General features: G+C 44.3%; 1 protein-coding gene across 20 annotated transcripts in view; it reads right to left on the bottom strand.

Moving 5' to 3' along the window:
- LOC149346438 (uncharacterized) overlaps positions 1–26,702 on the bottom strand; it is a 137,390-nt gene that overhangs the window by 109,459 nt on the left and 1,229 nt on the right. For 11 of the 20 annotated variants that reach the window (XR_016292385.1, XR_016292384.1, XR_016292383.1 and 8 more), the window contains exon 2: positions 11,497–11,614. Coding sequence is in view for 11 of the 20 variants with exons in the window: in XM_089586447.1 (XP_089442573.1) it covers positions 11,497–11,614 (118 nt within the window). In the remaining 9 variants the exon portion in view is untranslated. Of the gene's footprint in view, positions 1–6,284; positions 6,424–6,555; positions 6,946–11,496; positions 11,615–22,468; positions 22,514–26,702 lie in introns of those variants that run through there. The other 9 variants (XM_089586440.1, XM_089586441.1, XM_089586437.1 and 6 more) reach the window with 4 other exon arrangements.

The raw sequence follows: 26,702 nt of genomic DNA, 5'->3' as shown, positions 1-26,702 counted from the left end.
CTAAACACAATAACCATCGAGCCATCGCGGCAAAAATTTGGCTTTGAGTAAATGGACGACAGATATTTTAGAATGGATAGAAGAATTCCTCGCTAATCGCACGCAGTTTGTCACTATTAACGATCACAATTCTAACTTCATTCCTGTAACATCTGGTGTCCCTCAAGGATCTGTACTCGGTCCACTTCTGTTTTTAATTTATATTAATGACCTGCCAGGCAACATCAATTCTAAAATTCGCATGTTCGCAGATGACTGCGTCATTTACCGCTCAGTTACTACCATTAATGACCAAAATTCTCTCCAGGAAGACCTTAACCGCATTCAGGAATGGTGTGAGGTTTGGTTAATGGAACTTAACCCTCATAAGTGTAAACGTATGTCTTTTCACCGCCGCCATAATCCGCTTGATTTCCCGTATGTAATTAGTAACGTCCCTGTACAGACTTGTCTATCGTATAAGTATTTAGGTGTCACCTTGTGTAACGACTTGTCCTGGAGTGCCCACATCACTAATATTATCTGATCTGCTAATAGAACACTAGGTTTTTTACGACGTCATCTCCGCCATGCCCCCGATCATGTAAAATTATTAGCATACAAAACACTTGTCACATCAAAATTAGAATATGCCTCACCTATTTGGAGCCCGCATCATGCTTACCTTATCAACGCACTTGAAGCAGTACAAAACAGAGCAGCCAGATTCATTCATTCTTCATATTCCTACGACATCAGTGTGTCAGGGTTGAAAGATAAATCCGGGTTATCACTCCTCTCAGTTCGCCGTCGCATCGCCAGCCTTTGCTTATTCTACAAATTCTACCACAGTTCACTTTCCTGCGCACCCTACATCGTCCCGCCAACCCGCATATCTCATCGCACTTCTCATCCTTTCCAAGTTTCTCGACCACGTTCCCGCACGGTTACTTTTGCAGCCTCATTTTTCCCCCGTACCATTGTGGACTGGAACGGCCTTCCCAGCGACATTGCAGCCATCATGTGCTCCGCGACCTTCGCTGATAATCTTCATGCTCATTTGTCATCGTGGTAACACTTGCCGCCAACGAATATAAACTGAAAATATGAAAAATATGAATGTGAAAAGCGAATATGACACCTGCTTTTATAAGTAGTTTCTGGGAACATACGTTGTTCAAGGTAACGTACTGTTGCCTCATTGACAAGAAACTCTGGAAAAGATTTAAGGTAATGCCTCTAATGCCACATCTGTTCAATTTACTAAGCATGATATCGTGATTCACCGAATCAAAGGCCTTCCGTAAATCAAGGAAGATACCTAGGCTATACAGCCTCCTGTCAAGATTGTTAATAATATGAGTTCTAACTTTTACGAGGGCTTCTTCTGTCGTCTTTTTTTGAAAACCATATTGGGATGGCGAAAGTATATTGTATTTGTTAAGGTATGTTGTAAGGCGCTTGTGAATGCACTTTTCATATATTTTTGAAAATGCGGGAAGGACTAAAATTGGTCGGTAATTTGAGATATCATTTGTAGAACCACCCTTATGAACGGGGACTACTTTCGCCACCTTCAGTTTCTGTGGGAAGATTCCAGTCAGAAACGATAGGTTTATCAGGAACGCAAGTATTGGACTAACTACAGACGAGACTTCCTTTATTGGCGCTACCTTAATTTCGTCATATCCATTCGAAGCATTGGCTTTTAATTCCTTTATAAATCTGGCGACCTCAGCTGGAGTAACATCAAACAGCACAAGAGAATTAATTTTACTAGTTTCATCATAGTTAGTCATTTTCAACCTGGCCTGTTGCGGGCATTGCTGCATGCACAAAGAATTCATTTATCACGTCCGCTAAGGTTTGACCTTCGAAAACGATGTTATTAATTTTCATTTGTTGAGGTGCATTGCTAGCTTGATTTTTCCCTGTTAAGAAATTAACTTCTTTCCATATTTTTCTTGGGTCCGATCTTATTCGGGAGAATAGTGACTCATAGTAGTCTTTTTTTGCTTTCTTTACGTCGCTATTTAATTTGTTCCGAAAGCGCCTAAACTCAAGAAATAAGCCATAATCCTTACTGGCAAGAAATTTATGAAACATTGTGTTCTTTTGTTTTATTCTTTTATAAAGCCCTACACTAATCTAAGGCTTCCTAATTTTACGTTTCTGCACTTTTGCACTTTATAACGGAAAGGCATCATTGTAGCAGTATAGAAAGGTGTCCAGAAATAGGTCGTATGCTTTGTCTGGATTTTCTTCTGAATACACTTCAGCCCAATCTGCTTGCTCGATCAATACTCTAAACTTAGTCAGTGAGTTGTTGCATATGATCCTCTGCTCAAAATTACGAGTTCTATCCTTATCTTTTCTGAATAAACATTGGGTGGCGATATAGATAGGCTGATGATCACTAAGATCACATGTCAAAACCCCTGCTGCATATCCCGAGTCGTTAAGGTTTGTTATTGCGACATCTATACTTGTGGAATAGTTCCAAGTAATACGGGTAGGGCTGGAAATGGCATTCTCACAGCCATAGGACATGATGAGGTTTTTCAGGTCCCGTGCGGGTAAATCGTCCTTCAGCAGATCAATGTTCACGTCCCCCATTACAAAATATTTATTCTTTATTTGGACGTTAAACCGCCATAAACTATAAATCAAACGCGTGAGTATACACAACTTCTATTGTTTGCTCTGTAGTGCATACGCCAGAGAGTTGAATCTGTAATAAAGGTTTCATGAGGTCTGTAGCATCACTCGTTCCCAGCGACGGTATTGCAGCACATATCAGCTATGAAATCCTCTACAGGCAACTCTGGTCAAGTTTTCAGTACCATATTCATGTTTTTAGTGGCAGTTCAGGGGAATGCAGAAAGCGGCAAAGTACTCAACTACTTTCGTCTTCGAACACAGTCAAGGGAGGTGCTTCCTGGTTGAAATTTTAGCACACGTAACGAATTCGCTTACTTTTTAACTTAAACGAAATCCTGGGAGGGATTTAATCATTATTAGCTGTTTGTGCACCAAACACAGTGAGCCCTAGTGGAGTCCTCAGGCAACCACTGGACATGGGATGTGCAAAAACTCTCCGGGAGGTGCCATGCACCTAACCCCATGTTGGGGCATCTCCCGCAAGGTGATTCTTCAATTCACAAAAAAAATTCCAATCCTTCCTGTGAACGTTGTTTGTGTGGCCCAGTGGTGGGAACAACTTGTGGTGACTGACAGTGTGGTGCATCAGGTGCAGCCTCCCTAGAAACATTCAATTCATTTTTTTTCGATTCTTTTGTTGTTTTTTTTCAGAGGAGGAGACAGGACCCAAAGACGCGGTAACAGCTTCACGTAGGTTTGTTCCCTTACAAACTGGAATTCATACAAATGTGCATATGACAAGTGTTTCACAGGTTAAAAAAAAAGAGGACACACAAGTATTACCAAGATTTTAAGCAGTAATGTAATAAAAATGAATGAGTTGGCATGAATAAACGGTTGCCATTGAAAAACCTTTATGTGGGAACAAGTAAAACATCCCAATGGGCACTGAAACTCAACTGGACATCCGCAGGACGTCTCTAATGTCCCCAGGACGTTCAATCGAGTTTCAGTTCCCACTGGTATACTACGCACTCCGCATAAGTAAAGATGGCAAAATAACTTAATCTTAGAATTTGGATTTCAAAAAGGATCAAACGACTCTTTCTCCAAACAATTTAACAAAGAGGGAAGCATGTATGATAATGATTCATAGCAACAGTTTGCTTGTGGCATGGGCCCATTCCGTGTTTCACCATGACAGGTATGGCGAAAAGATTCGTTCTTTTCGGGCTTCGCGATTTTCGCTAAGTTGTTATCGCTGTTTTGAACAGAGGACTCGAAGCATACTAGCAACCTGTAACTATAAATTTTGAAAATGGGAGAAATACCATATCGCAAAAAGAGATCATGGGAAGAATAATGGTAGGAACGTTTCCTATACATCTGAAGGCTTTTGTCTGGAGTAAGTGCAGGTTAGACAAGTTTGTGACATCAGTTGTGCCCCAAACCAGGTTACAATATTGCAGTAAAGACAACACTAGGGAATTTTAGAGCATGATTTTAAGTTTTTCGGGAAGTATGCTTTTTAATCTGCGGAAGACCCTACAGCAGAAGCTACGTTAGAACAAATATGTTCTATGTGCTTAGTTCATGTTTAGCGCATTGAAAAGATATGACAAGGGTGTTTGCAGAAACAACTATTTCTAATATGTCTGTGCCTAACCATACATTAAGTGGCTCGGAAATGCGTTTTCCTTTCGGCAAGTGTAACACAATCTTTGTTTTATTTCAATTTATCCTAAGATGATTTGCATCAACCTGTGCCTGAATGTCGGCCAACACTTTATATGCACATACTTCAATGCCACTTTCCCAACTACCTGTAATCAAAGCAGATGTATCATCCGCGTAGGATACAAATTGTGCTTTCCTTTTGCAGCAGATCATGGCGTTTATATAAATGGAAAAAAGGAGTGGTCTTAGAATGCTCCTTTTTGGTGCCCCGGAGTTAATAGGTTGGGTTGATGATTTCACACTGTTCAGGTCTGTGTATTGTATTCTATACTGGAAATATGATTTTAGCAAGTCTTGCGTATTCCCACAGAAACTGCAACTGCGAATCCTGGAAAGGAGATTTTTGCCATTGAGTCAAATGCCTTTGAAAAGCCCATGTACAACCTATTAACACGTACTCTTCATAAAAGATTTGATGATTATTACTTTCTGAGTAAGAACTGCTAACATGCTGAAAGTCATGTAGAAATTTATTTTGGTGCAGGTATGATGCCATTATTGTATGTACAAATTTCTTAATGCATTTCGAGAATACCGGCACAAGAGAAAGAGAGCAGTAGTTATGAAGGTTATTTCTATCGCCTTGCTTAATATAGGTACCACTCGGGCTTCCGAAGAAGAATTTTTTTTTTTACTGGGTCATGCCCCTTGACAATGCCGTGTTTGCTAATAAGGAGAGGCCTCGTGAAAATGGAAACTACCCTTGGGATTCTAGATCAGCGGCGCCTTTTGTCCGGAAGCCGCCGCGGTGGCTCAGTGTTTATGGCGCTCGGCTGCTGGCCCGAAAGACCCGTGTTTGTTCCCGGCCGCGGCGGCCGAGTTTTGATGGAGGCTAAATTCTAGAGGCCCGTGTACTTTGCGATTTCAGTGCACGTTAAAGAACCCCAGGTGGTCGAAATTTCCGGAGCCCTTCACTACGGCCTCCCTCATACCCTGAGTCGTTTTGGGATGTTAAACCACAATAAACAAACCAAACCAAACCTTCATATCTACTGAGGAGAGCAGGGAATTGATGGTTTGGGGAGTCCAATACGTAGTATGCAACGTGGTAGAGCTTGGAAGCAAGATGATTTAAATAAAACCTCCTGTAAGCGGACCTGTAAAGATGACCGTCATTAAAACTATGCTCACTATTTTGGCCTCTAAAGTGCCCAGCACCGTTGTATCCGGTGGTATCATGTTAAAGGGAAACTCGAATAGTTTTAAATAAAACCGAGAGGTTTATTTAAACGAGCGAAGCATTGTCCTCCGATGCTACATCCACAATTGGATAACTGCTGCTTACATGAAAGTCCTATTTACCCTTTCACGGGTGAACCGCCGCCTTATTTTCTTTTCGAACTTCCCTCGAAACGAGAAAAATATGTGTGGGCTATATAAAAGAAAAAAATTACAGAGACTGTTATGTTCTCGCTTAAAGTTGTGACATTACAAGGTTAATGGTCGTGTCCAAATTTCTTCATTGGTGCCTCTAAATACGCACACTCATTAGCATACATCTGTATGCGTACTACACGCACAAACCGCGCAACGTCTCATGACATATTTGAAGGAACGTGCCTCCATGGCATAGGGGAGAGCGTGTTTCAATCACATTCAAAGGGCCACTGGTTTGGTTCTTGTCAGATTCCCCGGTTTTCTTTTGTGCCCAATTAAATTACTTTCCAGCATCACATGTCTCAATGACGTATCAGAGATGCTACGACTTCGTAGCCGCAATCTAATTAGAGTTTTATTTATTCTACAGCTCAACTGCGATGTCACAACCCTTTTGACCAATTGTGAATTGGAGTGAGAGCGCACACGGCTTTTACTCGGAAGGGCTCCTCGAACGGTACATCGTTAATAGACGCCTGGTGTATGTCAATCTTTACTGGAAGTGACCTGAGCACTTCGCGGTTACCCAAAACGGCCGCGTTCTTCGGTTGGTCGCGAGGCCGAAGCAAGCATTTTGGAGCCATCCTTACCCGATGTTCTGTCCATGGCGTGGTGGCGAAGAAGCGAGCCCTGGCTTCAGGTGGCACCCACGTGAAGAGAGCACTTCGGACGCTTCCGACGCGGCCGTCGGCTGCCTTGGCACCGAGGGCTGATCGCCACATTCACTTGCTGCCAGTTCAAGACAAAGCAAACATTAATGAATTTCGTTTTCTTCCAGCATACATCCCCGGTTTAACATGCCCTCAGAAGTCTTAGATTTACGACCAAATCCATGCCCAACAGTCTTGGAGAAAAAAAAAGTTTTAAAATTGAACAACCCTAATGTACTGTAATGAAAATTTTAAGTAAATGGTCCATTCTTCCTATGTGTAGCAAAATATTTCTTAATATTTTGGAATCGCTTGCATCCGATAGTTAAGACTACCTTAGAAAATGAATTGGGAACGTTTTTGACGCTAGCATAAACGTTTATTAGTAAAAAAACGTAAGCCTACCAACAGGAGACCTGAGGATATATTGGTTGTTGGTGAAGTCTAAACAATATATGAAACTGTGGGTTCAAAAACTTATTTTGGGTAAAAAGAAACAACATTTGCTAGCAGCGTAGAAGCGCAACCAGAAAATGGGCGTTGCTGTGTGTGAGTCGCCAAGAAGGGAAATGCAGAGTACATCGTTCTATTCCATGGTTGCCTGTTTAAGCAGAAAGAAAATAAAGTTTTCATTATTCCATCCCTTTGAGAAATTATTTTAGTCAGGTTTGCAAACAGACAACCAAAAACGTTAAATTATGCGCGCTATTTCTTACGTTGTCACAAATTCTTATACAGACATGATCAGCAGGTGACCATGCTTGACGATGGATGGCACAAGTTCGAAAGAGATGGTAGACACCCATGGTTTCCTGAAGGAGGAGCACTATTCTGAAAAGTGACCTTTTGAAATGCTTGCTAGACTTCATTGAAAATTCCGCGTCTGGTTTATACAAGGGGATGCTGAAAAGGTCCTGGCTTAGCCCCCTTTTATGTCGAACTGAAAAATTAGTTGGGTACCATAAAAAAGCATGATATCTTTTTATGTAACTGCGCAAGTATCAGATGTTTCGTGTTTTTATAACTATTTTTAATTTCTGGTAGAACGTTGAGTATGAGTTTATTTCAAACAAGCATGTTTACATACATGTTTGAGGTGCATGGGAGTAAAAGCCGCTCAAGAGCAGCTTGACAAAGCTCCCATTACCCTTCTATACTCGGCAGTGCAGGACAGAAAACACAGATTACACTAAAAAGATAACAGATAACAAAAATCAGCCAGAAGCAGTGCAATACAACCAAAATTGTGCAAATACCACAATACATAACATTATTATATGTTCACTGTATAATGGTACTCATGCAATAGATATACAGGTGCATTAGAAAAAAGTTCTTTTAACCTTTTAAAAGAAAAAGAATAGCTGCTAATATTTTGTTGTGTAAGTTTAAATTTATTTAATGTGTATGGAAAAGCATAGTAAACTGTTTCAAAGCCATAGCTTGTGCGCGGATGCGGAAAGTGCCAGTGTTCGTGGCATCGTGTTGTGTAATTTGAGGGATTTTCAATTAAGTTAGCGATGTCTCTAAATAACATATTGTTTTGTTAAACCTGAACTTTATAGCACCTAAGAATGCGAAATTCGTACATTTTTCCGATCTCCATGATGTGGTATGTTGAGAAATAGGAGCTAACGTGTGACATAAAAGATACATTCACTATGGCTCTCATCGCAGCATTCTGCAATTTCAGAAGTTTATTTTTACATGTAGACGTTGTGGTTCCCCACACCAAATTACAGTAGTTAATTTGAGACCCGAATAAAGCATGATATATTGCGATCTTTGTTTTAGTTGGTAATGTGCGCTGTAATTTTCTTAATACTCCTACAACACGAGCTAGCTTAGTGGTTATCAGGTCCACGTGATTGTTCCATAGCATGAATTCGTTGAAATAAACGCCGAGTGTTTTTACAGCACTCACTATTGCTATTGTGTTATTAGCAAGTGTCAAGGTGAGGTCAGTCGCAAGATACACATTTTTTAGCTCTGAATATGACGGCTTTAGATTTTTCTGTGTTGATGAGCAACGCATTTCTTCTGGACCATGCATGCAGTTTCGCCAGTACATCGTTTCCTCTACGTATTAAATATTCTACATTTGTTCCTGAGATAAATATGCTTGTATCATCGGCAAAAATGATGTAATCGACTTCACGTGAGATTGCAGAGGCACAAGCAAGTTTCACGCCTTTGGAGTTACGGGTCGTGATGAAGTTTTTGTTTCTATGGGGAAAGTCTGCAAAGGACATTCACAGTGAGATGTCACAAACACTAGGGGAAAAGTGTCCCTCCTACAGCACTGTCAAAACCTGCGCTGCTCGTTTCAAGACTGGGCATTTGACTGTTGAAGATGAACCCTCTAGTGGGGGCCCCACAACCTCAACAGAGCCGGCAAGAAACGATTCTCTCCGTAAGCGGATTCTTGAGGGTCGGCGAATATCCGCCAAAGAGATAGCCCAGATACTGGACATCTACCGGGAGCGCGTTGGTTATATTATTACGGATATCCTAGACATGCGCATGCTTTCAGCGAAGTGGGTGTCGAAATGTTTGAACAGTGAACAGGAGGAGACTCGACTTGAGGCATCCAGAGCTGTTTTGACCCATTTTGATAGTACAAAAGACTTTTTGAATAGATTACTGACTGAGGATGGAACATGGTTCCACATTTATGATCCAGAAACCAAGGAACAGTCAGAGGAATGGCGCCACAGTGGGTCCCCGCGACCGAAGAAATTCTTCGCCCAGAAATCGGCAAAAAAGTCATGGCGTCCATTTTTGGGGAAAAGATGGAGTTCTATTGGTAGACGATCTAGCTCAGGGCTGTAGTATAAGCGGAGAATATTACGCCGGCCTCCTCGACAAGCTGAAAGAGGCAATTAAGAAGAAAAACGCCGGAGAAAGCTGAGCAAAGGAATCCTTTTGTTGCAGGACAATGCATCTGCGCATTTGTTCAAATTTGTGACTGGCAAACTGAAGGCTCTGGGTTTCCAATTGGTCCATCATCCCCTGTATTCACTTCACCTGGCCCCATCTGACTACCATCTGTATCCTAACTTGAAGAAACATCTGAAGGGTCGTCATTTCGACGACATTGGTGACGTCAAACTTGCTGCTGAAGGCTGGTTTGACGACCTGTCACATAATTTTTTTTAAATGGACTACAAAAGCAGAAAGAACGATGCAATAATTGCATCAGACTCAAGGGGGAATATGTTGAATAAATGGGCACTTTCAAAACTCTGGCTACATTCTTTCTGTGCAAAGCCAGGAACTTCTCAGCACCCCCTCGTATACTGCTTCCTAGTGCCGTCGAGAGGGCCCAAGCCTCTGTCTCAACCTTATTATTAACTCCTACCATCTGCTCCTCATTCTGTGATAATCACTGCACAAATGGCAATTAACACTTACTTCAAATGTGCTCTCTACATGCGGTATTATTGTAGCTGGCATCATCTCTTGTGTGATTTTGCGCGATCTCCTTGCCGAGAGCTTGTGCAGCACACACGTACGCGTTCTTGTTGCCACTAATTCTGACATGACGCAGCAGAAGTGTTAAAATATGTTCTTCCGCTGTGGGTTTTTTTAAATGCATACGACATCTCTAATTCACAGTACGACTCCATTTGTGTGTTTAGGGCCTTTCAGTAGACTGAGAAAATAGGTACAAATATTGCTGTTTTCTGTGCTTTTTCTGATACAGACTGCACAAAATGTGTGACCAGAACTGCATCTTTAAGCTCCAGCTAAAACAAAGCTTTTGCATAGCAACCCGTGCGGGAGCTTTCTATAATCTGTCACATTAAACATGCGGGCTTGAAAGAAGCGTTGTCGTAGAGATTTCAAGAGAAGTAGTAGTAGTAGTAGTATGTTTATTTGGCCATATCCATCCATGTCAGTGTGTGAGCTCTCTACGTTTCATTTCATAAATGGGCTTGTTCACTGTGGTTAGCAGTATCCACTGTATACCTGTATCCAGATGCCATCTGCTTCAACGTCAGAGCTGATGTGCCTGGATGGATGGATGGATGGAAAAACTTTATTTTCGTCAGAGAGCATGTGTGGACGATTCCGTGTTAGATGGCCATCAACCCGTGGCTGACGGCGACCTGGGTGGCCCACTCCACGGCCCTGGTCTGGACGACCGGGTCTGAGCTGGCCAGCACGGCCTCCCACTGCTCGAGGGAAGGATCACGCATAATGTCCGCCGGTGGCGGTGCTATGCTACAGCTCCATAATACGTGGTCATAGGTTGCCAATTCGTGACACCATTTGCACTCCGGCTGAATGTCCGGGTAGATTTTGCTCAACACGTATGGGTTGAAGAAACATCTGGTCTGCAATCGGCGCCAGACGCATTCCTGCGCCTTCACCAATTGCTTGTCCGGGGGTGGGTAAATCCTCCGGTTAAGTCTGAAATGAGTAGTAATGTCATGAAAGGATACCAGCCCATCTCTCGTGGACCTTCCCGGGACGTCCGGCTCACCTACTCGGCTGACGAAACCTCGAGCATTCATGTGAGCCGTCTCGTTCCCTGGGTTCCCAGAGTGTGCAGGTACCCAGACAATTTCCGCCTCCGTAATCCCTCGCTCCGTGGCCCGATTCAACAACCGCGCCGCTGTGACAGATATTCTGCCCCTCGCCAAATTTCGGATGGCTGTTTTTGAATCGCTGAAGATCAGGTCAGCATTACTACTAGTCATAGCTAGTGCTATTTTTTGAAGTGGTTTATCTTTTAGGGGGGGGGGCGGGGTTTAACGTCCCGAAGAGACTCAGGCTATGAGGGACGCCGTAGAAGGGCTCTTCCTTCCACGGTACCAATCTTGTGCGTTACTTCTCATGACAACCCCGCCCAGTTGCTAAATGCTACATCACAAAACTCATTAGTCTTAATCACATTTTACCCTTGACGTAATACCCTTGAATTCGTGCAAACCACACTCACAAACCAATCAGACATATCTTGCATGGTATGGAAATTAAAAACTTCATATCAAACAAAGGTAAAAAGGACAAGTTTAAGCCATTTTTTTTAGCATATGCAGAGGAATAGGTGCCAACAAACAATCCCCACATTCTCTTATTGGCCAGGGAACCATACTGACTACAGGACAAGACAAATTCCCCTCGTCTTCCCAGTCTTCGTTACCTGTGGCTTTCTGTGTCGCTAGTTTTATCGTCTCAGTGCGGATCGAAGTGGTAGGCGTCAGCATCCGGCGGCACCCACGTGACAGCTGCACAACGGACGCTGCCGACACGGGCACTGCCTGTATCCACAAAGAAGGTATGATCAAAACAGGCTTCTCCTGCTTTTGCTTGAAAACAAAGAACATCAATACCATAATTATATATAGCCGGCAGCACTGAAGCTTTGCAGCCAACAAAGAACTGTTGCAAAAATAGCAGGCTGGACAACTGGCAGTATTCGCTGCAAGGAGGCGTCGCCAGTCACAGCGATATGGTTTAAATGCATAGCGCATCATCCCGCTCCTCCGATACCCTGAGACTGCCTAGCACGGCAGCCGTTTATTTCATGGTGTAGATTTTTGAAAACTTTAACGGGGACAGTCTACTATGAGATCGGCGTAATGGGGTCTGTGTATCCGTTGCAACTCGTTTGCAGCACAGTTTTTGGTGCATTGGATTGCGGTTAAGGTCCGTCATGCACGAAACTAATTACGTGCACCCTAACGTGGGCACAATAACAAAATTCTGAAATATGATAATCTGCCCAAAGAGCCTTTTTTATGATGAGCTTATTGGTCATCACAAAAAGTGGACTTTCAGCAAAATACTACTTGCGGGGTCCCGCATGGCCCTAGTTTGAGGTTTGCTTTATTCTCTCTATTTGTCAGTGACCTGCCAAACGCATACAGATCTCAGAGGTATGTTTTATGCAGATGTCACTGTAGGGTATGCACCGGCAACTTGCTTCTGGCTTTAAAACTATATGAATAATGAATTATAATTAATTTTGACATGGTGTCGCAATAAACCATTAGCTGTAAACAGTGAAAAATAGAAATAACTGATTTTTTTATGAAACAAAAGTTTCTTGAGTAATATGGTATTTGGATATTGAAGATATTTTCATCGATAATGTCCTCTCTTTTGAATACTTAGGGGTCGTATTTGATAGCCACTTTTTAAGGAAGAGCTGCTCAGTGTGGGCAAAATCGTTCCATATGGTTGTATTACCCTGGCAAGAGCACGGCAGTACTTCCCTCGCACCGTTCCTTGGTCCGTGTACTTTTCACTCTGTCACAGTCATCTTAATTACATCAGTGAATAAAGGGGAGCGAGATAGAGAACAAGTTTATTGCCATTGTATAGTGTCCAAAAGCACGCTCAACTAGCCACAGCTGCAGTACTGCACCAGTCAGTGAATACTGTTTGTTTTTCAGGAATGGATCTTTTAAAATCCTTCAAGAAGGCATGTCGTGCGAAACCTAACGCAAATAAAAAATCCACCCCATGCCTCTTCAAATGTTCTGTACACCCGTTCAAAACAAAAAGCAAGCTAGGAATGGTACTGTTTTTTTGTGAGGATAAAATTTGCAACTCGTTGTGATCGAAATTATAGCAGCTATCTAGAAGGTTGAACTAAGCTGCAAGTGACAGTTCCTGCTAAAAGCTGGGGCTGCCCGGAAGTTCAGCTTCTTCGCTGTTTACTGCAGACACACGCGCTAACGGGGTTTGTAAAAGCCTCCAGGACGCGTGACATGCAATCCAGTGCACAGCTCACATACCCGCAAATGATAACCGCTTTTAAATATCAGATGTGAGAACATGTGAATTTTGCTTTCAATTGCACAAGTACCGTATGGAGCCATCGGCTCTCAGCTTCAATTGCTGCTTACGCGTCCTGTTGTGTATAATTGCCTGTAGTTATCAATAATGAGCCAATAATTGTGTCTATGTTTTCTGAACAACGGTTAAACTTGAAAGGAAGGCAATATATGTTTATCTGTTCTTGTAGACCTCATGAGCGACAAAGGACGGAGAACAATGCGTTTTCTTTCTTGCTTGCTTTTTACTGGTTCTGTATGCACGCGCATGCGTGAATGCATCCGCACCTGGCTTTTATGAAGTTAAAAGAAATGTATAGAGTCTATTTTTCACCGGCCTTGTGTCTGGGAATTCATAACAAGTAGAAAGAAATGCATTCCGCATTTTCTCCCCAACTAGCCTACCTGCAAGCCTTAAAGATAATCCGCCTTTCATTAAGTACAGTGCTCACCAGTGATAAGTGCAGCTGGATAGCGCGCGCAAGCCTTGCATGGCAGCAGCAATCATTTCGCGACACTTATTCCAAGCGTCCTGGTATATTTCTTTGTGTGGACTACTCAAGCAACAAGTGTGGCTTGGCAAGAAGCTCTCATGAGGAGTGTTACTAGGGGATCCCATTGTTTCAGATTTGCTGTAAAATATATTAGGAAATTGGAAATAGAAGTATGAACTAAAATCTGGAGAAGACGATGAGGATGACGATAAGCGTGACGTGTATTAATCCGAGATTAAAGAAGATGAAGTATTCGGTGAAGTGGGAAGAGTTGATTGGTGGAAAAGAGAAGGTGACGACGAAGACAAGGATGACGTGTCCCAACGAAAAGGGTATAAAAGCGCGATGGATAGCGTGGCACGGGGAGAACAGAGAAGCGGAGGTTCCGGCGGGTCAAGAACGCCTCGCCTGGAAGAGTGCAACGCCGGCTACTCCTCCGGTGGTCTCGAGTTCTACGGCGTCGCACCGTAGACTTCCTGCCGTTCCTGAGCCCGTGAGCCCGTTTCGTGGAGTCGACTGACGCAACCACCTGCCACCGCGAGGGGTGCCTCCAGCGTTGTTGCCACTCATCCGGGTGGTGCCCTCCACGCCAACATCACAAGTGTCGCCTCCACGGACACTTGGACCGGGAACTCGCATGCCGCAGCCAACGACGCCGCCAGCGAAGCCAGCCCGAGCACTTCGAACGCCATACCACGACGCCGGCTACCTACATGCCACTGACTGGACCCATGCAACGCATCAGCAGTCCTGAACCGTCTGCACGAACGCCGAACACTAGTCGCGCAGGGTGTATTGAATGTGCGTTTGTGTGGGTACATCTGTCGCCTAGTCCATTCTTTCGGTTTTCTCGGGAGGATCCGTGACATTCGCTTATAGCAATTGCGTCGCCAACTGTGCAGATCACGTTACCTCCTTAAGGCTAGGAGGACAGGTCTAATATATTTTTTTTAGCCTTCATGGCCTAAGGTCTTCAGTCTCAGCAGCGGAAATATGATCGAGAATGTTCAGCAGTGGAATTTGAGATGGGCCGCCACGGAAGGAGGCTGTTTACCGTAAAAAGTGGTATATTATGGTATGATAGGCTAGGGTATGGTGTGGGCAAGGTACTGCAAGGCATGACGGTATGGTTTGGTATGGTAAGATATGGTAAGGCACGGTGATAAGGTATGGTATGCTATTGTGCGGCATGGTAAAATACGCTAGGGTACTGTAACCCTTTTTGGGACAGCGGGACTCAAGTCCCACTTTTTACATAGTCATGTTTTGCTTTTGGGGCTATAAACTGCTGAATTAATTTCACCTAAATATCCACTGCACCCTCGTGGATGTTGACAGCTCTTTTAATAGCTATGTTGAATGTAGCAGTGTGCTTAGAGCATAGACATGTGTCTGAAAAGAACCATTCCGCTTGCGCCGCTGCGTGCTGCTTTCAGCAGATTTTGGTGCTCCCTCGGAGCGGTTCATTATGAACTATAAGTTTCAAAAGTTTTGTTTTTACTAATTCTTAAATCTGCTTTATACATCATTTCCTTTTGTCCTATGTGTAGTTACTGCAAAAAAAGTCAAATTCACTGTTTCTCAGCAATTAATTTCTTGAAGCATATCCACTATAACGTAGCTTCATTCTGCTTTATGCACGGAAGTCTTTGTCCAAGCAGGAAAGTGGTTAGTTTAGCTGGTGTTCAGACTCCTGGACGACTATGTGATTGTAAAATTCATGCCTACAGAGTGGAAGATGAAGATGATGTAAATCCATTGTTAGCGACTTGTATGCCACTTTTTTCGTGGTTACACTGACTTTTGGGGTGAAAACTGTGCGAATCAATTTCGTTTTAACTTCTACTGGCAGCTCGCGGATGTTCAAAGGAGGTGTTTGATGACTGTTTAGAAGGTAGCCGAGTGGTGGCAGCACATACCTGTGTCTCAAGCGAACCAATCCCCTTGCGTGCGCTGCATGTTGTTTTAGAACATGGTTAACCGGCAGACTCCGACGTGCCCCTTTGTGCAACTTGCTTCTTGCCTTTCCACGACAGAAAGTAGATAGCGGAAGACGCACCCGTGTTCATTTTTTGAATGTGACAGTGAGTGCATATATATAGAATGACATTCTTTAGTTTTTTCGTCTTAGAAAGTAGGCTGTTGTATGCTCTGTGCTTTATCGCTTCGAATTTCACATCACAAAATAAAACTACCTTTTTTTTCTTAAGCGGCTCTGCCTCAGAGGCGAGCGGGAAACATAGGTGCCACTTTCTGAAACGCATTCATAATGCGGTGGAACTCCTATGTCCCACTTTTATCCCGAAAACTGCTAACTCAAGAGAACTCGCATTTTGCGTATTTCATAAGAAGCTGATAACGAAAATCCCAGCCTTAATAGCCGGCGTGCATTATTCACAACTAAATTTCTCATAAAGGGGGAAGACAAAGTATGGTGTGGCATTGTGAGGTAAGGTAAGGTATGGTATGGAATGTGATGCGGGCTTTACCTCTGACTAGTTATCATGGGCTCTGAAAGACGCCGCATGGCAGGGCTTCAGATTAATTTCCATGACTTGGGTCCATGAATACAAGTTGACTGTAAACAGTGCAGCTCCTCTGTATTGCACAAAAAAATGCGTTTTTATATTCTTGAAAATGCACCGTTTCCTAACACATGAGCATCAGTTAAAAGGGAGTGCCGGAGTCAACATGCCCAATTAGCGATGGAGGTCAAAAAGGGCAGGTGAAATAAAACGCGTTTCAATGCGCCAGAGGGCAATTTCGAGCACCAAACTTATAAACACACATTACCGTGACGGTAACTCTGTGCTTCGTGTCCACTTCAATGATTTCTGAATTTTCAGAGAGTTCCTACACAAAAATTATAGACTAGCGCGTGTTTCACAGGAAACTACTTATGAATGCAATTTTATCATATATCGCAAGATTCCACTTCACACTATATATATCCGAAGATTTCTCCCCGGCAGGCTAGTATTTTTGCTATTAATGTGTTTTGTATTGCCAGAAACGCTTTTCATTGCTTTTCTATGGCTATCTTAACTACTCCACACTGAGGATGAACAAACTTTTGAAACAAAAATTTATTGTGCACTTGAAAAATGAACCATTACCTTCAACCTTTGCATAACCGTGCCTTATACTATTCCACAGTTGCCCCAAAATAAAATAGGCGTCCATGAATGCAGTACTTGTGGCCATTTCAATGCACAGATTGGAAGTTCCGAGCACCTCCGAACAAACTGAATTTGTCCGCCTGAACTAGAGTTATGATATTCGGCTCGTTCGAACAAATTTAGTGAGAGAATTTACTAATGTCTGAGCAGAATAAATGGCAGCTCGGTTCGGAGTAGACACAAAAATTACAGGGCGTCCTCAGAGACAGCAATGGCTCGCTGGCATTCAAAATTGGAGGACGCTTAAGCTTCGTCTTTACGAGTGAGACGCGACAGCGTGTTGCAGCGTTGCCAAATGGTCTACGGAACGCCATCGCCCGTTCGGCGCGACGCCTTGGCCCAAAGAAGGTCTACGGAACGCCATCGCCCAAACGGCGCGACGCCCTGCCCGAAGGAAAGCAAGGACACCGGTCTGTCATATCTCGGTGGACACCCGGACCGTTCCGTAACGGCCTTAAGGAAAATCAGATGAAAATTGGTCTTAAGCAAAGAAAATTAGGCCTGCCCCTCATGTCTCTGTGGACACCCGAAAGTAATGTACAACACAGTACATGTCTCTAATGCACTCTTCAAGGACATGATATTCACTACACGCGCCTTTGTTCATTCCAAACTATCGAGCCGGCTTGGAAGAGTGGGTAGCGTGCTCGTCCCGCACTCCAGAGGCCCTGGTTTCACTCCTCATATCGACTAATTTTCTACTCGGTTTTATTTATTAATGCTTCTGTGATTATTTGCTCACGGCCAGCGTCGCCGCCGGCGACGACATCGGCTTTTCTGCGACACGGGGCCCTTAACGTTGTCGCGTTAAAAAAGTAAAAAAAATCTCTGCCTCTCCCGTAACCGAGAGTAGAGTAAGCATGAAATGCAGGGCGATGCAGAAGCGTACGTGGACACGACGAGACGCTGGCCTGACAAGAATGTATACTTGTCCACTGACCCCGGGGAGCCAGTTATGCGCACTTCCTTTCCTTAAAATTATCGCAGAGCGTAAAACATTGTCAACGCCAGTGCCAATGAACACAATGAACGCCGAGGGCCTATGTCTTCAGCGCCGCGTTTTTGGCACAAATTTGTCAATCTGCAGCCCACATCTCTTTCTCATCACCCCACGTACCTATAAGCGCGATTCAGGCGTCCACTGACCCAGGTAGCAAGGTATGTGCACTTCCTTTCCTCAAATGGCCGCCGCGGCGGCTCAGTGGTTATGGTGCTCGGCTGCTGTCCCGAAAGACGCGGGTTCTATTTCTCTAAGCAGCCTTATCTCAAAGCCCCTAACAGAACACGTATGACAACGAAGTGTATTGTGGCATGTATGTGCTTTTTGCACGCGTTATTAGAAATCGGAAATTATAATTCCGTGCATTATAAAATGCACAGCTCGATTGATATCTTGATAATTTGAGAAGACACTGGCAGCAGTATTTTTTATGACTCGTTTGGAGAGCAACCGGCGCTTCTATGCCGGTCCCGTAGGAGGGCTTAGAGAGTCTCGTTAAATCTCGTTAAGTCTCGTACGGTGCCCGGATGTTCTCGTTTCAGAGCCCGGATGAGTGGAATTCAGTGCCCGGATGAGTGGATTTCAGTGCCCGGATGATGGCTCTCGGTCTCGGCGTGACGTCACCACACTGCCGACAACGGGAGCTAAAAGCATTTCATGCTTAAAATGCACGAAGCACGCACTTTGCACCTAGGGACATGAGCGGAAACAAAAAAAAGTTCTATGGGTGAGAATAAACAGTACAACAATATTAAAAGAAATCAGAGGGATCACGTTCCAGTACACTGCAGCAGCCTGGATTACCACGTTGACACGCCAGAGACTAGAGCGCACATACGCGTAGTCCGCTTCACAAGGCGCACACGGTTGAGATCCAAATAGTAAAGAAAGCCAAATGGATGAAGACACGCTCGACTGCGTACCGGTGCATGGACCGCTGAAATCCGTAGCACAGGGCGTGGGGCGTTGGTCAGTCACTACGTCCGGTTTCGTAGCCGGTGCGCCAAAGTCACAAAAAAGCAAGTAGCATTTCGCTGCCCTGTTTTGAACTGTATAGAAAAAAAAATGTCAGAGGCTTAGCTTAGGTTAAGCCTAGTCAGATGCGAAGCATATTTTCGCCGAGTTGCATATCGAGCACGCCGCTTGGCTAGACGTTCTTCACGCTCTTCATCAGTCTCTGTAGCACGCCGCAACTTTTGCTTCTCATTCCAACGAGCAGCCCTGTCTCCAGGAGGCATCTATATCCCGTGTACGCCTAGCACAGGCAGGCTCGGGAGGATACCGCTGCAGCATCACGTGTTCACTACAGCGCACCTAGCGGCAGAAGCAGGAAACACATTGGTCGCGACGCCTCGCGCGAGGGCGCGAGCTGGGGCCCCGTTTCTCCTATGTCGTTACGTCACGCATCACGTGGTCCTCCTTGGTCGCGACGCCTCGCGCGACGGCGCGAGTTGGGCCCCCGTTTTTCATCTGCTGTGACGTCACGCATCACGTGGTATGACATGGAGGTCACGAAAGGTAAATGGTAACGACACCGCCGCGCTCGAGGAGCTGGGTTGGGCTATTTTAGTATGCTTCGCATAAAAAAAATGGCCGACGATTATGTTACTTCCTAACGCGAAATTTGAGCGCAGCTCATCGGCTAGCTTTTTGATAGACTGAGGCAAAGATTTCGAGCAAGACATGTATGCACATTAAAAACTTATTTTTCACACACATTCCTTCTTCAACAAACACTCCACTCTTGTCATGAAAGAAGCTTTGTGGTCGGAGAACTAGATGGATATATATGATCTACTTGCTGCGCTAATGCGTGGTTCTCAAAGACGAAGTCTGTACAAGTAATTCGTGAGGTAAGGCGTTACGAGCGAGAGGAACGGGATGTTCTCCCGCATAAGCGGTAAGAAATTCCTGTTTGTCTTTATATCTACATTGAAGCTCCCACCCACTCTGCCTCCCTTGCAGGTGGCAGATGGTGAATCGCGAGAGTTCGATCACCGTTGTCAGCACTAACGCATGCAATCTCTCATCATTCCGCCTACTATCACGCTCAGTATGAGCTACACCAAGCGAACGCCCTTGTATGCGCTCGCGCTGTGTAGCTCATACTGAGCGCGATGGCATTTATAAGCCCGATTCAGGCCTCCACTGACCCAGGGAGCCAATTATGCGCACTTGCTTTCCTTAAAATGATCAGAGTGTAAAACATTGTCGATGACAACGCCAGCAATGTACACCGACGGCGTATGGCTTCGGTTTGGCTTGTTTATTGGGGTTTAACGTCCCAAAGCAACTAAGACGCCGCAGTGAAGGACTCCGGAAATTTTGACCACCTGGGGTTCTTTAACGTGCACTGGCATCGTACAATACACGGGCCTCTAGAATTTCGCCATGATCGAAATTCGGCCGTCGCGGCCGGGATCAAACCCACGTCTTTAGGGTCAGCAGCCGAGCGCCCTAACCACTCAGCCCCCCGTTCTCCTACCCCGTATGGTTTCAGTGTCGCGTTTCTGGCACAACGTTGTCAATGACAACGCATACAACGCACATCTGCAACTACCGCCACGTAGCTTAAAGCCCTATTCAGGTGTCCACCGTTCCAAGGTAGCAGTTCATGTAGGGCTCGGTTCCTCGATACACCCGACGTTTTCTAACACGAGGACGCGTTTTAGGGGCGCTTCATCGTATCGAACGCTAGAAAATTAAGTGCGGCGCCAGACCGTCATTGGTTCATATAGCGCTCCGCATAACGCGGGGTACCCTTCGCGGCACAATCCGGGATATGGATTAGAGCTGTTGCTTCGTAAAATCGAACGCGGAAAACCATGCACGTGGCATAAAGCGCGCATCGGTTCAAATAGGACTCCGTAACGCGGTGCACCCGTTGAACTGTCGTTTCGTCGAATCCAAAGCGACGAAGCATTATGGGCGGCACGAAACGCGCATCGGTTGAAACAGGGCTCCGTAACACGGGGTACACGCCGCGGCAAAATCAGGGATATCGATTCGATCTGTCGCTCAGTCGAATCGAACGCGACAAAACATTCTACGCCGCACAAAACACGCATCGGTTCAAATAGGGCTTCGTAACACGGGGTACCCTCTCTGTCACCATAAGGGAGACGCAGTATCGCTTCGTTCTATCGAACGCGATAGAAAATTCTACGCGGCGCCCAAGCGGCTTCGGTTTTAAAAATTCAGGTGGGGGGGAACGGGGGGGGGGGGCACTTGTTGACCTAAAGTGCCGTGAGGCGAAAGCGTTAAGTGCAGTGTTGCTGCTTGTGTCACTGATGTTTGGTTAAGATGTTAAGCTTCGCCTATAAGAGTGGTACGCGACAGCGTCTTGCAACGCTACCAGGGAGTCCATAGAACGCCATCGACTGTTCGGCCCTACAACTTGCTCGACGGTAAATTGGTTTTTGAGGGAAGGAAATGTCTTTCTCGCATTTCTTGGTGGACACCTGAACCTCGCCGTAAGGAAGGGACGAAGATGGGAGTGAACGAAGACGCTGTATTAGCTAGACGCGCCTTTGTTCATTCCAAAGCATCGAGCTAACATGGCGGAGAGGTTAGTGTGCTCGTCTCGCACTCGGAGACCCTGGTTCGATTCCCCAACTTGACCAATTTCCTACTCGGTTTTAAACGCTTATGTGGTCTGGCTAGAAAAGTTAATTAAGCTAATTGGTCTTTACCATTGTTCTAAAGCCATGCATCATGCCCGGTCACTCACGCTGTCAAGCGATGCAAAACTCTAGAACGTTCGACAGAATGTCTACGAAACGTCTAGAAACATCTAAATATCAATGATGGTTAATGATAGGTAAGCATGACTTGCACTTTTCGTGATACTAGTAAACTTATGGTTAGTGATAGCTAACGTAACCTTAACTACTAGAATGATTAGTGTTAGTTACGGTACAGGTGCAGTGCACACTCCCACATGCCACTTCTTTCCTAATTTCTAATTAGTAATTTAGTCATTAAGTACGATCCATCAGATCCATCAGATGCCTACAGATCCATCTGGAAGGAAACCTGTTCTTCGGCTGGCAACCGCGGTCGTTCATCACCAGCGATACCACTATCAGCGCCGGCCACACGGAATATAAGCTGCTGCCCGTGAACGCCCCTCTGGGGCACGACGCCGTATTGGCAATGGAGCGCTTACCTTTCACACTGTTCCAGGTGAGTTACCTTGATCATTGCACTTGCCTAAGAAGCAAGAATCGCTGCTTGTTTTTGGTGTCGTGCCCCAGAGAGTGGTTATATGCCCTAGAAGCATGCGAGGAAACTGTGCAACATTGCTTAAGTAGTTTACTCTTAATTCTTTCCGGGGATGTGGAAACAAACCCCGGACCTGATTCTAATGACATCCTGGCTACTGTGCTGGAGACTGTACAAAGGATCGAATCCGGCCAAGATGGAATTCGAAGTGATTTGAGAGAGTTGAAGCAGTGGCAAGCGTCAGTAGACATTGAACTGAAGCAGTTGTCTTCTAGACTTCGCAGTGTTGAAGTGGACGTTTTAGATCTAAAAAACAATCCCGCTACGTCTTCGGCTGATTCTCCTGGTGCAGTTTCCAGCGTCATCTCTGACCAGCTCAGAATTATTGAATCGCGTTGTAATGACGCGGAAAACAGGCTGAGACGCTGCAACTTACTTTTTTTCGGCCTTTCCGATGACATATCTGAGACATGGCCAAGTGCTGAAACGAAAGTGATTGACCTGTGCAAGAATGAATTGGACATTACAGTAGATTCATCGCAAATAGAACGGGCACACCGCATTGGTAAATACGACCCGGAAAAGTGCAGGCCAGTGATGGTAAAATTCACATTATTTAAGGACAAACAACAGATCATTGGGAACGGCATCAAGCTGAAAGGAACTAACTACGCTGTGCGCGAAGATTTTTCCTTCCAGACACGACTGGCTAGAAAGAAGTTGATCGAATTTGCCAAACCACAAAAAGTTCCGTACAAGCTAAATGTCGATAAGCTGAGAATAAACGATAGTGTTTACGTATACGACGCCGCTACTGACACCGTAAAACTATCTTCCGCATAGGTAAGGTGTTGCTCGGCTACACGTGTCATCAGGAAAGAACGAACATCTTACCGCAATAACACCGCGCAATCGCAGCTCTCCTTACTTTTCACTAACATACGCAGCATCCTTCCTAAGCGCATCGAACTTTGTTCATACCTTGACAATTGTGAATGCGACATTTTAATACTAACCGAAACGTGGCTTCATAAAGATATTAGGAACGATGAAGTCTTGCCTGATATGGACAGTTTCACTATCTACAGAAACGATAGGAGCGACAGAAGGGGAGGAGGGGTGTTGATTGCAGCTAAAAAGCATATAACTTCTTTTCTCGTTGATATTCCTAGTAAATTAGAAATTTTGTGGGTTTGCATCACATCGCCATCTTCCAAGCATCTTCTTGGAGTTTGTTACAGACCACCAGATAGTCCGCAATCATTCGTCTCCGATCTACATGATAACCTAACTGAAGCAAAAGCTAAATTTCCAAAAGCAAGTATTTGTCTTCTAGGTGACTTCAACTTTCCCGAAATTGACTGGCCGACCTTAAGTTCGAGAACACGTGATAGCACTAATTTTGTTCAACTAACTCTCGATTTCTCTTTGGTCCAATTAGTCGAAAAACCTACCCGAGGAAACAATAAGCTTGACCTCGTATTCTCGTCAGTCCCAGACAATATAAGCCCTATCTCTTATTCTGATGGCTTCAGTGATCACGAACTGCTTAATTTCACGATTTCCATGCCTCCATGCGCACGTGCACAAACACATAAACGCATTTTTGATTATAACCGCGCTGACTACAATGCCATTAATATCGGGTTACAATCCTTTTGTGACACATATCTTCCGAGTTTTTCTCAGCGTTCGGCCAACGATAACTGGGTTTTGTTCAAAAATAGTTTACTGGAATTAGTGCACCGTCATATACCACTGCTCACCCTCCGCACGAACACGTCTAAACCATGGTTCAACAGGATGCTACATGCACTAAAAAACAAGAAAAAGCGACTTTTCAAAGCTGCCAAACGCCTTGGCACACCGGCTTCATGGCAGAAACACAAAATCGCCGAAAAAACATATTGTAGTGCCATCCGCAAAGCAAAGCTTAAATATTATTCCCATGACCTTCAATCCCTTATGACACACAACCCTAAAAAATTTTGGAAAACGATATCACCTACTGACACTCCGGTTCTTGTTTCGTTGTTGGATAACACTGGTGCTCCAGTTATAGAAGAAGAATGCCCACTTATATTTAATAATTATTTTTCTTCAGTGTTCACACAGGAAGACCATTCCACTACTCCACCATTAGTAGATGCCGATTACCAGTACATGAGTCCCATAGAAATAAGTGTCTCCGGTATTGCAGCATTAATAAACAATCTCAAGATTTCGACTTCTGCTGGTATTGATGATATTAATACAAAAATTCTCAAAAACACAGTGATCCATTCAAGCAATATTCTCTTCCATATCTTTCGTCAGTCGCTATCAACTGGTGAGATTCCAAGGGATTGGAAAATTGGTAAAATTATCCCCATCTTCAAATCAGGTGATAAAACGAACGCGCAAAATTATCGCCCTATATCTTTGACATCTGTCCCATGTAAGATCCTCGAACACATCATCGTATCAGCAGTGGCGCAGCATCTAGATAGTAATAATTTCTTTTTTTCTAACCAGCACGGGTTCAGGAAAGGCTTCTCTTGTGAGACTCAACTACTGGAATTTACTAACGAGCTACTACACAACATGGACGAGAACTTCCAAACAGACTGCATATTCTTAGATTTTTCAAAAGCATTCGACCGCGTTGCGCATTCACGCTTAATAGGTAAAATTACTTCCCTCAACCTAGACTCACTAACTACATCATGGCTAAGGAATTTCTTGTCTTTTCGTAAACAGTTCACAGTTGTTAACGGCCACTCATCTCCGTTTAGCGATGTTCTATCTGGTGTTCCTCAAGGAAGCGTCCTGGGCCCGTTGCTGTTCCTGATTTACATTAATGATCTGCCATCCAACATTACATCAACCATTCGCTTGTTCGCAGATGACTGCATAATTTACCGCAAAATCCGATCACCTGCAGATCATCTTGCACTTCAAAGGGACCTCGATCATGTAACCGCTTGGTGTTCATCATGGCAAATGTCACTTAACACTGAAAAATGCAAGTTAATGACATTCAGCCGCAAAAAATCTAACTCTTCGTTCAATTACATGCTCGATAAAAGCTTAGTCTCTCAGGTGTCTTCTTACAAATACCTCGGTGTCCATTTTTCATGTAACTTGTCCTGGTCCACTCATATCCAGAAAATAACAGCTAAAGCATCCCGGACCTTAGGCTACCTAAAACGGAATCTTCATGGAACTCCTGCTACTACCCGTAAGCTCGCCTATCAAACATTTGTTCGTCCGCAACTCGAATATGCGTCATCCATTTGGTCACCTCACCAGGCTTATTTAATTAACTCCCTTGAATTAGTCCAAAATCGTGCTGCGCGTTTCATCTCCAGAAACTATGACCGTCACTCAAGCGTCACAAACATTAAATTATCGCTCTCTCTTTGTACCTTGCAATCACGAAGATTAATTGCCCTAGTCTGCTTATTTCACAAAATAGTCTATAGCACTAATCATTCGACTCTCCCTCTTGCCCAACCTCACCGCACCTCGCGCCGTTTAAACAACCATCTCAGCTTTCAACGCCTTTCAGGTAAAACCGTTGCATTCAATTCATCCGCTTTGCCGCAGGCTATTGTTCACTGGAATGGTCTTCCGCAACACATCGTCAATATTCGTGATCCAGCTTCTTTTAGGACCGAAATAACAGCCATTTTTTCTAATTACTGACGCGTCAATAACTATTGTATAATGATGTTCTTATTGTTTGATGGTGAGTACTAACAGTCAGTTGGCATTGTGTAATGATGTTCTTATTGTTTTATGGTGAGTACTAACAGTCAGTTGGCATTGTGTAATGATGTTCTTACTGTTTAAGTACTAACAGTCAATCAGCATTATATAATCATGTCATGCATGCTCCTGTTATTACCCCTATTTATGTAATCCCCCCCTCACACAATACTCCATGCTTGGAGCCTGTGAGGCAACGTGAATAAATAAATAAATACATATAATCATGATATTCCTTTACATCATGTTCCGTTGTCTTTGGACTGCACCCGATTAAGTATCGATTGGCTATTGATTGGCATATGCCTATATAAGGCATGCATCCGAAAAGAGGACACATTTGCTAAGAAGTCTTGATCACGGCAGTATGAGGCATCAAAGTATGAGGCTTTCGCCTTAAGAAATTCTAACGCAGGGCCCCCGTAGTAGAACAATAAGATGAGGCACTGGAAGCGTCGCTTCTTTTTAGCGAACGCGACAAATTGTTATGCAGCCCCAGACAAGCATAGAAGTTCGAAGAGGGCTCCGTAATACTGGCACCAGTCGTGGCACAAAGGAGACGCGCTCGATATGTCGCTTCGCCGTAAGGAACGCGACAGAAATTCTACACGCCGCCAAACAGGTCTTAATTAGTTCATGTATAGAAATTAAGACAGGGCATCCGTTGTAGCAGAATAAGATGACGCGTTGCAATGTAACTTCGTTCTTGCGAACGCGACAGAGATATCACGTGGCGCCAGACAAGCATCGGTTTCAAGAGGGCTCCGTAGTACGGGAACTTTTCGTGGCACATTGTGGGAACACATCCCGAAGCGTCGCTCTCGCTTGAGGAACGCAACAGAAAATTCTGCGCAGCGTCAAACACGCCTGAAATATTTCTTTGTAACATACGACATCCGTCTTAGAACAAGTGTGTAGAC

The sequence above is a fragment of the Amblyomma mixtum genome, chromosome 4 (assembly GCF_055824585.1).
Source record: "Amblyomma mixtum isolate Tamu chromosome 4, ASM5582458v1, whole genome shotgun sequence".
NCBI lineage: Eukaryota > Metazoa > Arthropoda > Arachnida > Ixodida > Ixodidae > Amblyomma > Amblyomma mixtum.
This window is presented reverse-complemented; position numbering and strand designations above follow the sequence as displayed.